We start from the raw sequence: 17332 nt of genomic DNA, 5'->3' as shown, positions 1-17332 counted from the left end.
ATGGAGAGGGTCCTCAATAAGATTAAGGGCTGACTTATCAAAATACAGGGAAGAGAGAAGACAGTGAGTGACATATTCAGAGTGCTGAAATAAAAGACTGTCAACCAAGAATTCTATAACCAGCAAAACTATACTGCAAAACTGAAAAAGAAATTAAGACATTCCCAGAAAAACTACAACAGAGAATTTGTCACTAGCAAACCTTCCCTACAAGAAATACTAAAGGTAGTCCTTCAGACTGAAATGAAATGACACTAGACACAATTCTATAGGAAGAAATAAAGATCACTGGTAAGGTAACTAAAAGACAGGTAAATACAAAAAAATGGTATAAATATTTTTGTTTGTAACTCTTTTATTCTCCTACCTAATGTGAAAGACAATTGTATAAAGAAAAAGTTATAAATCTTTGTTGATAGGTACACAATGAATAAAGATATAATTTGTACAACTATTAAAGCAAAATGGTGGGGAGGGAATAAAGCATTATAGTAGTAAAGGTTTTGTATACTGATGAGGACAGAAGTGGTCACAGATGAACACACAGCAAATGGACACAGAGAGCAGACAACTGGGGGGGGAGGGGAGAGAAATAAATAAATAAATAAATCTTAAAAAAAAAAAAGGTAAGAGATTGAATAGTACTTTTAAAAGCATCCACAAAGGAAAGTCATTTAAACATTTAAAGATGAATGGATTTAACAAAACAGAAGTGGAGGGAATACGTCTGGTTCATTCAATGAATTCAAAACTTGACAAAGACACCATAAAAAAGGAAAACTACAGACCAATATCTCTTAGGAAATAGAAAAAAAAGTCTTCAGCAAAATACTAGCAAACCCAATTCAGCAACATATAAAAACAATTATTCAACATGACCAAGTGGGATTTATTTAAGTAACGTAAGGTTAGTTCAACATACAAATATCAACGTAAAATACCATATTAATAGCACAAAGGGGAAAAATCACAAAATCATTTCAATAGATACAGAAAAGTTGTCAAAATCCAATACCCTTTCATGATATATTCAATAAACTAAGATAAAAAGGAATTGCTTCAATCTGATAAAGGACTTCTACAAAAAGTCCATAGCTAAAATTATATGTAATGGTGAAACACTGAAATCTTTCCACCTAAGATCAGGAACAAGTCAAGGAAGACCATTCTCACCACTTTGATTTAACTGGAGGTCCTCCACAATTCAATTACCCTGGAGGACCTATTCAGGGAAACTAGGTGATAAAAAGAAATAAAAGGCATTCAGATTGGAAAGGAAAGGAAGAAGCAAAACTACCAATTTATAGATGACATGATCTTATATACAGAAAACCCTAAAGAATTCATAAAAATACTACTAGAGCTAACAAACAAGTTCTAGCAAGGTTGCAGAATACAAGATCAATATACAAAAATCAACTGCATTTCTATACAATAGCAATGAACAATCTGAAAATAAAAAGAAGAAAATAATTCCATCTGCCTCAAAAAAGAATAAAATAATAAATGTAACAAAAGAAGTGCAAGATTTATTACAAAATATTGGTGAAAGAAATTAAAAGAAGACCTAAGTAAATGTAAATCTCTCATCATGGAATGGAAGACCTAACACTGTTAAGATGGCAGTACTTCCCAAATTGGTCTACAGATTCAACACAATTCCCATCAAAATCACAGCTAGCTTTTTTGCAAAATTGGTAAGTTTATCTTAAAATTCACACAGAAATGCAAGGGACTCAGAATAGCTGGAACAATCTTGAAAAAGAAAAACAAAGTTGGAGGGCAATACTTCCTGATTTGAAAACTTACTATAAACCTACAATAATTGAGACTGTATGGTACTGGCATAAGGACAGATAATAGAGATCAACTGAATAGAATTTAAGAGTCCAAAAATAAACCCTCACATTCATTCATTCATTCATTCATTCATTCATTCATTCATTCATTCATTTTCAACAAAATTCCCAAGGCTACTAGCTGTAGGAAAAGAACAGTCTTGTCAACAAATGGTGCTGGGACAAATGAATGTCCACATGCAAAAGAATGAACTGGACTCCTTCCTTATACCACATACAAAAATTAAGTCTAAATGGATTAAACACCTGAGAGTTAAAACTGTAAAGCTCTAAGAAGAAAACTGTTCATGGTCCTTGGTTGGGATAGGCAATGGTTTCTTAGATATGCCAACAAAAGCAAAGCACCAAAAGAAAAAATAAATTGGACATCATCAAAATTAAAGACTTTTGTTCTTCAAAGGACACTAATATAATGAAAAGACAACTCACAGAATGGGAAAAAATAGTTGCAAGTCAAATATCTGATAAAGGTATACAATCCAGAATATTTAAAGAAGTCTTACAACTCAATAAAAAATAACCCAATTTAAAAACAGGCAAAGGATTTGAATAGACATTTTCCAAAGAAAATACACAAATAAGCACATGATTGTATCATTAGCCATTAGGGGAACACACATGAAAACCAGAATGAAAACCACAATATCACTTCACATCCACTACTGTGGCTATAATCAACAAGACAGACAACCCTTAACAGATGAATGGATTTAACAAAATGTAGTATATATCCATACAATGGAATATTATTCAACCATATAAATAATGAAATTCTAATACAAGCTACAACATAGATGAACCTTGAAATCATTCTGTTGCATGAAATAAGCCAGGCACAAAAGGCCAAATATTATATGATTCCACTTATATGACATATCTAGAATAAGCAAATTCAGAGAAATAAAAATAAGTTAGAAATGACCAGGGGCTATGGGAGATAGAGGGCAATGCTTAATGGATAAGGGGTTTCTGTTTTGGGTGATGAAAGAAAGGGTTTTGGTGATGGACAGTGTTGATGGTAGCTCAACACTATGAATATAATTAGTTGAACTGTGTGCTTAAAAATGGTTATAAAAGGAAATTTTTTGTTAAATATGTTAATACAATTTTTTAAAAAAAGACAATAGCAAGATTTATCAAGAATGTGGAAGAACTGAAATCCTCATATATATCTGATGAGAACATAAAATGGTACAGCTACTTTAAAAATGGTCTGGCAATTTTTCAAAAGGTTACCCATATTTTCATATGATCCAGCAATTCTACTTCAGTGCATATACCAAAGAGAACTGAAAACATATGTCCATTTAAAAACTTGTACATGAATAGTCATAGCAGTATTATTCATAATAAATACAACACAAAGATCCATTAAATGATGAATGGATAAACAAAATGTGGTATTATCCATACAATGGACTATTAATCAGCCAAAAAGAAGGACTGAAGTAATGATAAACATGGATGAACCTTGAAAACATTATGTTAAATGAAAGAAGTTAGATACTAAAAGGCCACATAGTTTTTATTCCGTTTTTATAAAATGTCCAGAAATGGCAAATCCATAATAATCCTGTAGGCAGGATGGAATGGAAGTGACTTTGAATGGCTATAAGGCTTCTTTTTAAGATAATTAAAATGTCCTGGAATTAGTGGTGATTGTTGAGCACCTTATGAATAAACTAAAACCACTAAAGTATAGATCTTCAAAGGATTAATGTTTATGTTACGTGGATTTTTATCACGATTAAAAAAAAATTAATGACTCCTAGAGAATGAGCATTAGTGGCTACTAATATCAGGAACAAAGAGACAACCAGATATTACATACCTCCTGAGAAAAAACACACCACCACCCAGAAAATACTGCTAAAAAATTGAAAGTGAATCTGATCAAGGCTCTAGATCTAACTACCAATTTATAAGAAATACAAAGGAACTTTTTTAAAAAAACCATTAGGATGTAATCAGTAAAAACTAGATTAAAAGAAATTTTATAGGACAATGACCTGGTTTCTTCAATAAATGAATTATAAGAAAGAAAGAGAGGAGTCGATATTAAAAGAAATTGAGGAGACATGATCATTTGCAGTGATTGGTTCTTATTTTTATCCTGATTTGAATAAACATGCTTTAAAAAAACAAGTGAGACAGTGGGGAAAATATGACCACTGATTGGATATCTGACATACAAGAATTATTGTTAAATTTTAGGTGTGATAATAGTATTGTGGTTATATGTTTAAAAATATTCTTTTTCTTTCATAGATATATACTATAAGATTGGCCATAAATTGATAATTATTGAAGGTGGGTCCATTAAGAGTTTATTATATAATTTTTTAAATTTTTATATATGCTTGATTTTTTTCATAGTAATAAGTTAAAAATACAAACATTTTAAATTAAAAAAAAAAGTTACCACATGAATGAAAGAAGTTGTTGATGTGGGAAAAATGGGGGGTGTGGGGAGTGGAGCATAAGGAAATCTCCTATTTTTAAAATGTGACATTTTGTGTGATCTATATATATTTCATTTTTTAAAAAAAAGATTTATTTATTTATTTCTCTCCCCTCCCTATCCTCCACCCAGGTTGTCTGTTCTCTGTGTCTATTTTGCTGAGTCTTCTTTGTCCGCTTCTGCTGTTGTCAGCAGCACGGGAATCTGTGTTTCTTTTTGTTGCATCATCTTGTTGTGTCAGCTCTCCGTGTGTGCAGCACCATTCCTGGGCAGGCTGCACTTTCTTTCACACTGGATGGCTCTCCTTACGGGGCGCTCTTCTTGCGCATGGGGCTCCCCTACGCGGGGGACACCCCTTGTGGCACAGGACTCCTTGTGCGCATCAGCACTGTGCATGGGCCAGCTCCACACGGGTCAAGGAGGCCCGGGGTTTGAATCGCAGACCTCCCATGTGGTAGACGGACGCCCTAACAACTGAGCCAAGTCTGCTGCCTATATATATTTTAAAAAGATAATAAGTACTAGTGTAGGGGTAGGCAAACTGGCCAAAACAACAATGAAAAGCCAAAAAGAGAGCCCAGAAAGAGATTCTGCATAAATAAAACTTGGTATGTGACAGTGTGGCATTACAGATTATTTGTGAAAAGAGAGGCTACTCAATGACTTATGCTGGGTCAATTTCTATTCAAATGCAGAAAAGTATCACTGGATCCCTACCTCATATTATACATAAAAATAAATTCCAAAAAGAAAAGAAAAATAAATTCCAGATAGATTAAGGACTTAAATGTGAAAGGCAAAACTTTGAAATCTTTATTAACAATACAGGAGAATATTTTTCTGACCATAGGATAGAAAGATTTAAGTAAAAACCATTTAACTATAAAGGATTAATAAACAAACACTTTTTAAATTTAAGAAATTCTGTTCAAAAGAGACACTATAAAAACAAGGGGGAAGAATCTACCACAGACAGCTTACAAATCACTTAGAAAAAGATACACGACCTAATAGAAAAATGGGCACAATATTAAAACAGGCATTTCACAGATAAGACAAGACATATAGCTTGTAAATAATAAGATACTTTACTTATTAGTAAAAAAGGAATATGCTAATTATGACTATATCCAGAGAAACCTACCAGATTGAAACCAATTAAGTACTGATAATATGATGTTTGGTATTATCAGACTACTTAATGTAGAAAAGGTAGATAAATGAGAACTCTTATACATTCTACTGTAATGTAAATTGGTACAACCACTTCAGAAAACAATTTAGTATTATCTTGTAAAGTTGAATATTTACTTATCCAATGGCCCCCAAAATTCCATTCCTGATTATATACCCTAGAGAAACTCGTGAACATGTGCCCAGTGTCCACATGCGCATATAAGAATGTTACTAGAACCACTGTTTGTAATAGCAAAAACAACAAACTCAGCTGTTCATGAATAAGAGGTGGATAAATGTCATATTTCACAAAATAAAATAGTAGCACTGAAAATGAATAAGCTATAGTTGCAGACAATAACACGCATAAATGTTAGAGCATTCCAAACAACTTATAAAACAGTAATTTCAAAATAACTTCCAGAAAAATATCACTTTTTAAAATCTCCCAAATAAGCATAAACAAACAATATATTGTATATACAGAGAAAAAATAAGCAAGAGAATGATATATACAGTATTCAGGATAGTAAATTCTTGGGGAGAGGAGGAAGATAGCATCAGTAGAACCAAATATTGGGTGGGGTTCTAGTTTTTGGGTTGGGTGATGATTTCAAGTAAGTTTGTGGTACTGTCCTTTATAACTTACACATATTCTTTTGTAAATAATCAAATACATTTCAAAAATGTAAAGGAAAATGACTTTTCATTAAACAATATTAAAGATGAAATTCATACCTTCAACAATGCTGGATTTAGCAAGAAATCCTGAAGATGTTTTTAGAGCCCCATTAAATACCACAAAACTTGCACCTGTCACTGATAAAGAAATGCAAGAATTATTTATGTTTTAACCTGTTCACTTTTATATTTGTTAAATGCTTAATGTGGGAACACAGCATGTTTTAAGTGCCCAATAAATAGAAAGGTAATAAAAAATGAAAACAAAGTTAAGATAAAATATTATATAAAGGTAACTGAATGCTTCTATCCAATAAATGATGAATTACTGTACTATTTAAAGTGTTTGTGCCTGTGTCAGTGAGGGTACGGGAAATTAAACATCCACAACTGGTGAGAATGTAAAATAGAAAACCATCAATGGAGGATAACTTGATAATATCTACTAAAATTGCAAACACACATATTCTTTGATGCAGTAATTCTACTTCTAGGAATTTATTCCCATATAGGTTCACATGTGTACAAGTTATTCACTGTAGCACTTTTATAAACAGCTAAGGACTGTTAATGATTTATGACCATCAGTAAGGGATAGCTAAATGATGTACATATATAAAATGGAAAAATATGTGGAATGCAAAAAGTCTTTACATACTAACATAAAATAATCTCCCAGGTGTGGTAACCAAAAAAAAGTTGCAGAATAGAACAAATGTTATAACTTGCTTTAAAAAAAATAAAAAAATAAAAATATGTGTGTGTGCGTTTGCCTCAACATACATAGCAGGAAAAATGTCTCTGAAAGGATATACAAGAAAGGGATAACTGATTTGGTTGCCTGTGGGCAGGAAAGAGTGGCTTGGAGTCAAGACAGGAAAGATTTTTCACTGTAAATGTTTATGTTTTTGACTTTTATACCACACAAACACAAACCTAGTCAACAAATTAATAGCAAAAAGTTAAGGAACTTTAATGACAAAAAATGTCAATGGCATATTAAGAAAAATATACAGTATAAAATTATCTATATTTTATATATGTTAGTATAAGAAGAAAATACGGTAAAATTTCAACAGCGGCTATATTTTGGCACATTCTTATAAAAAGGGATAGTTTTTTACAACACTTTTCAATTTTACTACAAATATGTATGACTTTTATAATCGGAAGAAACTTTTATGAGCAGCCAGAATGTCAGACTATTTTAAATATGTTAAGTGTGTTTTAAATATTATAATAATTATAATGTAATTATAATTTTATGGAGCACTTCAACTTAACTTTTCAATTTGTTAGGCCTTCTACTGCAAGGATTTGGTAATCAAAGCAGTCGCTGGGGCTACTCAGCCAGAGCTGCTCACTCCATATTCCATTTCATTTTTATATCCCAGCCACTTAAATTTTCATAAGTTTTCCCTTGCCCTTACCAACCCTGTGCTCCCCCAATAAAAGGAGTTGGAGAAAAGAAGGAACAAAAGTAGGTGAAGGAACACCTCATTCCAGACAGAAATTACTCAAAGTAAAACTCCCACCCTTACGGGATGCGCTAAGCCTAAAGACAACAACATGAATATTCTTCCAAGCCTTTAAACCTAATGTAGCCAGCCCAAGAGCAAAATATAAATTAGAAGCTAGTTTTTGAAATCTGCTGTTCCTATAGGTAACGCATTTCATTTTATTACCACTGATTCAGCAAATAAATAAAACACATATATTTCCCCCTTTGAAAGGGATTTTATTAATTGAAGTTGTTTTCTGAATTAGCATCAGGAACAAAGATACGTACCTTTTCTAGGTTGGCCAGTTGCACTGTTGGCCTGTGTGTGATAAGTTCCATCATTCTGTATACAGACTAGATGAGAATCTGCTTCCATACTAAAACTAGCACCAATGCTAATGACATGCTCATTAGAAGAATTTATTACTTTCATTACCTGGAAATAAAACACTCATTTAGAACTACTTTTAACATTTTATACCTTTATTGGTTACAATAAATCAGAGTCACATTCCTGAATACTTCATAATTATCAAGCTTTGATCTAGACAACTATCTGGAATGTGACATAAACATATGTTTTAAAATAAAATGGTATGAAAAAATGATGGGGGATAAAACAAAACTAGACTTAAATCTCTTATTAGGAAACAAATTCTAAATTCTCAAAAGTAACATTTTTTGCCTATATATATTAGTCGAATTCAAAACAAATAAAAAATTTAATTTGGTATGATCCTAAGGAATCTAGTGTTTAAAACTTGTTTTCAAAACTCATATAAAGCAATTATACTTACATCACTGTATTTTTTCCGAGGTATTTTTATGCAGCTTTTACCCATCTCCATATGAATCAGTAGCTGATCTATATTATGCAAGGTATACTGATAATTTCGAAGGTCCTACATAAAATAATCACAGTCCCGTAAATTTTAAACTACTATCCATAAGCATTTACCTATTCATTAAATCCTTTTTAAAGAGTATCATTTTATGGCTTCTGACACAGAACTGCCAAGTATCACCCAGAAAGCTAGAACCAACTTAAAAAACAACTAATCCTTCCAGCTATAGCCACATAAGTTATAAAGAGCATCATTTTCAGAAAGAATTCTGTAGTGTTTGAGGGTAAGCTCTTCTTTTTAGTTACAAATATTCTAAAATAGAAAATGTGTATAAATACAAATACACTGAAATATTTTTCTATGGTAACAGGTAAACACAAAATTACAGAAATTAGAAGTGGAGGGGAACCTAGACACCACCTAATCTAATCTAATCACTCTTATTACTAATGAGGAAATTACAGCCATAATTTACTCAAAATCATGAAACTGACTAGCTTATTAACACTTTTACTAAAGTTTCAGCAACTGTGTAGAGGTCTCATATTACCTATACATGTAAGAACTGCAACAAAATGAACCAAAAGGCAATTACAATAAGGAACTCATAAATTAGGAGATAATATATTCTGAAAAGTAATTCATCAAAAACAGAACCCATATAGGTTAAATGAATTAGGATTTCCTACAAATGAACTTTTATTTTACCAAACATGCTTACTTAAAATAGGAAAATATACACATGAATTTGCTAAATAATTTTTTAAATTAACAATATAAACGCACAATAAAATATTTCAATTACTCACAACAAGTAAGTTCATAATAGTGTGTCCTATTTCTCCAAAAAGAGGTTTTCGGCCTCTGATGCTTGTTAGAGGAGCAGGGTATGCTATACATAAGAAAGGAAAACTGGTTAACCAACAATAATAACCAAAAAAAAAAAAAAAAGTCTTGAACCTAGTATCTTCATAATTTCCATTTAAAAACAAAACAAAACAAAACAAAAAAGTCATTATCAAACATCAATTCTAAATTCCATACAAAACTTTGGCATTATCTATAAATACTATTCAATCAGTTCTTAGTGTAAAGTGAGAGATGACATTGACCATTACTGTGCACCTATAGATATTATACTAAGTATATATATTATCATATAATTATACACACTGTTATTTAAATTCTATAATAACCCAGTAAGACAAGTATGGCTATACATATTTTATAGATGAGAAAGAAAGATTAAACAACTTTTTATGGTGACTAATTTAATAACTGGTAAAACAAGATTTGAAACTAGGCTTGCCCAATTTGAAAGCATTTACTCTTTTCATTGCACATATTGTTTCCACAAAATTATGGTGGCTGGAAAACTATAGTAATTGATTAGATTTTTATAAAGTTCTGATAACTTAAAGACACAAAGAATTAAGGACTTTAAAGGCATTTACAATTAATATTCAGTTGTGCTAATTTATGGGTGGTAATAACTGTTAGAGTTGTTGGTGCAGCATCATAAAAGGGAGCATGTAGAATCAGAGAAGTCAATGCAGAGAAAATGGATGTGGCGCCTGTCACCTAACTCCCGTTTCTTTTTCTTTGGGGCTGTGTAAATACTGTACAACAAAAAGGAAAAGATACCTTATGGCAATATAGCAGGAGCTCTGGGGAAAAAGGAAGGTAAAGAAAGGAAGGCAAGGCTATTCCAAAATGATAAAAAGCACACACATTTTTTAACAGTTTTCAGCTTAGGCTATAATCTCTCTGATATCTATTATACAAATACATACTTGCTTAAAATTCTAAGAAAATCCTACACATGATATTATCTGTTTTAAAGACTTGTACCCGAGAAGTTCACATCCTTGCTCTTGTATACATATTTGTAATTCTAAAAAGGGTAACTAAATTATTTCAGGATAGAAGGTAAAAAGGGTAACTAAATTATTTCAGGACAGGAAAAAAACAAAGAAAACCCCCACAAGACATAAATGTTAAAAATCATTAAAATGAAAAAGAAAATGATTAAAGCAGATGTCAACTTTTCACCTCTCCTTATGAGACAGCACCCTCTGCAACTTGTTAGAGGTAATTTTATTTGAAATACTATTCTCACCCGCGTATGGCTTAAAGTGACATACTGTTAAGAGTTATAAGGGGAATTATAAGTCATCTGTTCCAACATTTAATGATATTCCGAACAAGAGAACTCAACATAACAGAGGTGCTAATCCCCATTTGAAAATTACTAATTTGAGACAGTTATTTTTAGTATTTAATCTTGGGACTCTAACTTTGGCTACTAACTTTTCCATATGTACACAACCACTATGACCACACACACACATTCCAAGTTCATGTCCAAAGAGGCATGGGCATCAGTAATGTCAAAGTGTCAGTCCAGCAGAGCATAAAAAATTCAGAAAATGTCTGAGACTAGATAACGTCTACGTGTAACTGATGATTTGCCTTCACAATCACTAAACAGCTAGCATTGCTTTGCCATTCCAACTCCTGTGGTTCTTTGAGAAATTCCTCATATTGCTCCAGGATTTTCCAATTTTCAGTTTGAGAAAAACAGACTTAATACCTAGAAGTACTGACAGTAAGTTTGGCCAGTAAGGCCAAAATACTGGCCAAACTTACAGTGACATATTCCATAATGATTTACGATTAGCTAGTACATTCCCTTATTTTTTCATAAAATATTCAAATATAAGTATCAGAAAGAAAATATTAAGCTGAATGGATCAAACACTTGGCTCCAAGTGAAATATCTTAAATTTCTTGGCTCACACAGTACAAAACCTGAGATGAAAATTAAATGTTGCTATTATTTACTCAATTTACAAGCATCATATATTTAAATCTAAATGGTAAGGATCCCCCTAAAATCACAGTTTAATAAAATTTGACAGAAGGATTTAAATGGATATCTCTTTCACTGCATTTGTCCATTCTGAAATGTATGGTGATCAAATTTATAACTTTCCTACATTTAATTTTTCTATAGAAAAATACCTATTAAAATACATTAGAATCAAATGTCTAAAATTTCATTAGATGTGGTGTACTTCATGTAGAATAAACATATTATTTCTTGAAAAAAACTCAGGGATAAAGAAAAGGTAGGCAATCAAAAAGGTTTAATTCTAAAAGTGATTTAGACTTGGAAATAACCATATGTATAAAAATGGACTATTATTTCACGACAGTTCTAGAATCTCTAGTTGTGTCCAGGGTAGATATGTAAATATACACATACACAAACACAGTCTTACTCATAATCATATACATAAACAAACTATACAGTCTATATCATTTGTGGGTAATAAACATTAGGAAGAGACAAAAAAAAGAATAAGGAGCCTCGAGCTTAGAAAAGAACCACTATTTTTAGATATCTCTCTCCCTACAAATAGTTAACTCTTGATTATAGTAACAAAATGAGAAGCAATAGCACTGATAATCCAAAAATCTTCTGTATTTGGCTTTATGATGTAGACAGATTGAGAGGTGCAATAATTTACCTTACAATACACAGCTAATGTAAAAAAATGAACTCCCTACATGCTTAAAAAAAAAAAAAACTTTTAGCAAAGGTTATAATGTCAAGGTTTTCTACATTTATTTCTGAAATTAAAAAAAAATTAAGGTGAGTTAATATAATAACTTGAAAATCTAGAAGCCTCATGACATACCAAGTTGTCTAGCTTAATCTGGTAGTAGAAGGGGGTTGATTTCGAATTTTTAAAGTACACAAAAACAAAAGTATTTCTATTAATCCATTCAAAAATGGATTTTAATGATTTGCCTAAAACTCTTATTCTATATTCAGTATTTTTGAACTTATGTAGTTTAACTTATTATTCTAAAACTTACCTTTATATTCTGCACCCAATCTCAACATTAAACGCATAGGAAAAACCTTTGCCCAGGGAATCTCTAGCTTCTGGATAAGAATTCCACAAAGAAAGGGATTACATGGTATTGGGAGATCATCAAATTTCTGAAAAGTAGGTGTAATAAACAGGAATCCTCCATGATCCTTGCTACTGAGAAAAGTCTCAGTAAAGGTAATATTGTCCAAGTTTTCTATATATTTTCCTGGAAATAAAAATCATTAATAAAAATATTTTAAGTTGTTTTGTTACTGTTTTAAAGAGGACTTCTGAGTTTGAATGTCCCCATATAAATTTCCTAAGTAGAAGCAATATTGAATTTTTTCTCCCTTATTTCCACTCTTGAATAAGCATTGATTGAACACCCTCTGTGTACAAAGTTCAGGTATTCCTGGAGTTTGGAGATGGTGAATAAATGTTGAAAACGTTCATAGCCATTGATATTTTTAAATTTTTCTCCTTACCACTTGGTCAACTGAAAAAATGATACCATGTGTCCCCAATCTTATACAGACAGTAAGAAAAAATAAACATAAAATAAAATCAAAGCAGCAAACATATTTCCATTTTTTAAGTTAAAAAAAGTCTGTAAAGACACTAATCACATAAAAATCTAGATTTAAGGAGACTGAAAATGATGATTCAATTCTTTTAAGATTAGCAATCTTTTCACAAAATAAATCTTTAGTATGTTAGCACAGCCAAAAACATAAATGTCTTTACTAATTTATCCCTCCTCTAGCCTGAACAGTTCAAAATAAAATGCTATACCTTTTAGAGCATCCTTATATATGGTGATAAATAGTTTGAAGATGTCCTTAGGAATAGTATCTTCATTTGGCAAACATAATAATAGAATAATAATTTCTGCCTGTCCCAAGCCATGTAATCCATTGGTTGAAAAGTACCAATATTTGTCTGAGGAATCTTAAGTGATAAAAGCATACAACTATAAATATCAACTCTTATTAATCAAAAACTACAAATAATTGTCTTTTGCATCAAGTACAATTTTTCAAATTCCTTATTTTCCTGAAGTTCTCACAAAAACTTTAAATTGAATTATATAAGATTAATATAAAAAATGCATAAAGAATTATTTTAAGAAGTCAATTAAAACACTAACATAAAGATAGAATAAGATGGTAAAATACAGTAGGTAAGAATTAGATTAATTAGATTAATTTCAGAGAATAAAAAGTTGATAAATGTTAAGATTTATTTTAGAGGATTATTTACTTTCTTACTTTTAATTAGATCACATGTCACTTAAACTGTTTTACTGTTACTAAATCAGGAATCCTTATCTCAATTACCAAACTTCAATTTATCTAAAAGCTATAGGCGATAGTCAATTGTATCACGAGCACCAAAATATAGCTTAGCTCTGAGCCCATGACCTTAACCCAGGATTGAGTGAGAGATGCTGGTAAAAATTTGTATGCTGTTTTTCAAGTCCTACTTAATATAAATTTACAAAATTTATTCATTGTCAAATCTGGCTATAAAACCAATATCCAGTGTTGCTTATTTTCAACCACTACCTGTCAAAATCCAACCTGAAGATGGAATTAATTCAGAAATCCTGCTTACCAATTAGGCAAAGACTGATGAATTATTACTTACAAAATACTAACTTGACATTCACGAGTAGATTAGCATTTAGGATAAATGTAACAGGACGAAACCCTTCACCTTCAAGAAGTAAAATGATCTGCTCATGAGATGGGTGGTCTTCTACTACAGGCACTAAATAATGAAAATAAAATATTAACTATGATAAACAGGACTTCTTGTTAACTATTCTTACATAAAAAATAGATTTATAAATCCACCAATGGTCTGATCAAATTTAAAAACATGTTTCATAAAATTAATCAACATCCTGAACAAGTCATATATTCACTTTTACTTTTCCATCTAGGCAAAGATATTAGTACTGTAATACACATAAATCCTGACATATTACATTATATATAGTACACACTTAAATATGTTGATTAAACAGTGTATTTATACAATTTTACCACTAGCAAAGTTTTGACACAAATATTTATGCAAAATGGATTCTACTTTGTCAGGCACTCCAATTAGAATTTCTGCAATTTATCCTCTGGAAGTAGTCTAAACCCAAGTTAGCTGCTTGCTGTCAAATGCCCTAATAAGTCAGTGACAGGTAGTGCAAAAAAGATCTTGACAAACAGTAGGAAAATATGCATGAAGTATGAAATGCAAAGAACAGAACTTAAGGTTCTTTTGCCACTACAGTTGGGTTCAGGAAATGGCTCCTAGACAGAAGAGAGATCCAAAGCCTTATTCCCCTACGTGTAATTCTCATTCAGAGACGAAAATCATTTCATGTTGCAGGATGCAGTATAAAGCCTGGGGATGACAAGGGTTTTAACTAGGGAACCACTCTGAAGTGGGAGCTAACCACAGAATCTCAAGCCTAGTAAAGGCCTTACAGGTCCCTAGGCTTTCTTCTTTTAAGGAGGAAATTGAGGCCCAAAGAGATTCAGTACCATGCTTCCAGTTATGCATATACTAAGCAGCAGAATAAGGAACTAAAATTCCTAGCTTCGTCATCAATCCAATACTTTTAAGTACAACAATGCTTTAAAAAAATGATACGGGGTAAAATTTCTAACACAGCAGAAACCTTTCTCAGGGCCAAATCTATGAGTTTCCCCTTTGTATTGAACTTCTGCTTAATTTAAATTAGAGGCCCAGATGTGAGAAATCAATCATATTAAATTCAACTCAAAAGTTCAAATTTTTTTAGAATTTGTTTTTATATAAGACTTTTGTAAACCAAAGGTAAGATCGATAATACATTATATAACCAAATAGTATGTCTTTTTTAAAATGCATTTTATACAACAGATGAAATTCATCAGCACATTCTTTCAAAGGGAATTCTTTTTTTAAAATTTAAATAACTGCTATCCTACCTGATCCCGATTCTCCAGATGCAACTAGAAGTGGAGGCAAGCTGTCCTTATCATTAGGCAGAAGACTAACCTTATTGCAAACATACTTATCAATACCACACAGTAATCTACAATCTGAAATACTAGCAACAGATAAACTGCTGTTAACCAAGACATCAGCAGGAATACATGGTTCCTCAATTTCTGCGAAAACATCATCTTCTAGTATAAAAGGACCAGAAGTGGGTAACCCGCCAGTTGCTGTGTTTATAGGCAGTTTTTCCACAGATGGAACCTGAGAAATAGGATCTTGAATTATCTCATTTCTTGTAATATCTCCTATCTCATCATTTGTCTTTTCCACTGTAGAACAGGCATGGTCCATTGAGTTTACCATCTATAAAACACAGAATTTAAAAAAAAATCAGTTCATATTCTCTGTTGAACTGTGAAATGTTGATCTATATAGCCAAACATATTTTTAATAAGAGTAAATAAAACCCAAAATGGGTTCAGAAACTCTTCTGAAGTCAAATCTTCAAAGAAACAGTACCACTTTGCTTCTCTAGCTTCAGAAGCATAAGGTATTTTAGTTTTAGCTTTAGAGTATGCTTTGGGTAGGATTTTACAGGAATATGAGGCAAGGAGAACTCCAGGATCCTGTGCCATATCACATAGCGAGAGAGCTTTAGTTCAACCAAAGCCTTGCGCAAGCAGGGGCAAAAGGTGGGGTAGGAGAGCAGAGTCATAGATATATTCCACAATAGTAACCACCTAGACTAAACTACACATCAAGTCTGCTTCAGTAAAATCCCTTTTTTGTTAGACTGGTCAAACACAAACCAACATTAAATGAGAACGATTAGTTTGTTTAGAACATTCAGTTTGTTAATACATTGATTGAGGGTAGGTACTAGCTAAGAAACAGACCTTTGGTAATTAGGGTTATTTGTAATATCTAGCTTGTGAACTCTTATTGCCAAACAGCATACATTTACATTTACATGTATGCTCTACACATAATACAGCAGTTGTATATATATCTTGGCTAATGTTTTCTACTCAAGCTCAACTAGGCGATTGGCACAGAGTTGGTGCTCAATAAATACTTTCTAAAATGAATGAAAATATACCTAATCAATGTATTAATACCTGCTTCTATGAGTATTTTGCTATTTTACTTTTTTTTTTAACTTTTTAAAAAAAAGATTTATTTATTTCTCTCCTCTTTCCCCCTGTTGTCTGCTCTGTGTTCATTTGCTCCATGTTTTTCTGCGTCTGCTTGCCTTATCAGGCAGCACTGGGCATCTGTGTCTCTTTTTTGTTGCATCATCTTGCTTTGTCAGCTCTCCGTGTGTGCGGCATCACTCCTGGGCAGGCTCCGCTTTTTTCACGTGGGGCGGCTCTCCTTGCCAGGTGCACTCCTTACATGTAGGGGCACCCCTGCATAGGGGTGCCCCTGCGTGGCATGGCACTCCTTGCGCACGGCAGCACTGCGTGTGGACCAGCTCACCACATGGGTCAGGAGGCCCTGGGGCTTGAACCTTGGACCCTCCATATGGTAAACGGACACTCTATCAGTTGAGCCATGTCCACTCCCCGCTATTTTACAATGAGAGTTCTTGGTGGGCTGGGATTCTATATTATGTATCTTCTGCTTTACATCTAGCATATTTGTAAAAACGGAAACATAACTAGTACCATCTGTTACTTTCCTGAATATTTAAAAATCATTAAATAAATATTAGTCTAATTTAGTTAAAATCTTGGTTCTATTTCCCTATACCAGTGGTTCTCAATGTGGTCCAGAGATCTCCAGGAACTTTCAGGGAGGGAGTCTTCAAATAATTTAACCAAAACAATTTCACAACAGAGTGAATGAAGAAGTAGATATGAAAATCAATCTATTTCAACTAAGTCAGACATTAAAGAAATTTACAAAAATGTAAAACAATATTATTTTTCTCATTAAAT

General features: G+C 32.2%; 1 protein-coding gene across 5 annotated transcripts in view; it reads right to left on the bottom strand.

Moving 5' to 3' along the window:
• The window catches only part of ZFYVE16 (zinc finger FYVE-type containing 16), a 90890-nt gene that overhangs the window by 14932 nt on the left and 58626 nt on the right, over positions 1 to 17332 (bottom strand). For all 5 annotated transcript variants that reach the window (XM_058275416.1, XM_058275412.1, XM_058275409.2 and 2 more), the window contains 8 exons: positions 15380 to 15755; positions 14055 to 14177; positions 13200 to 13355; positions 12409 to 12633; positions 9333 to 9415; positions 8476 to 8580; positions 7967 to 8114; positions 6235 to 6315 (listed from right to left, as the gene is read on the bottom strand). In XM_058275416.1, the coding sequence (XP_058131399.1) occupies positions 6235 to 6315; positions 7967 to 8114; positions 8476 to 8580; positions 9333 to 9415; positions 12409 to 12633; positions 13200 to 13355; positions 14055 to 14177; positions 15380 to 15755 (1297 nt within the window). The remainder of the gene's footprint in view (positions 1 to 6234; positions 6316 to 7966; positions 8115 to 8475; positions 8581 to 9332; positions 9416 to 12408; positions 12634 to 13199; positions 13356 to 14054; positions 14178 to 15379; positions 15756 to 17332) is intronic.

This window comes from Dasypus novemcinctus, chromosome 2, assembly GCF_030445035.2.
Source record: "Dasypus novemcinctus isolate mDasNov1 chromosome 2, mDasNov1.1.hap2, whole genome shotgun sequence".
Taxonomy (NCBI): Eukaryota; Metazoa; Chordata; class Mammalia; order Cingulata; family Dasypodidae; genus Dasypus; species Dasypus novemcinctus.
This window is presented reverse-complemented; position numbering and strand designations above follow the sequence as displayed.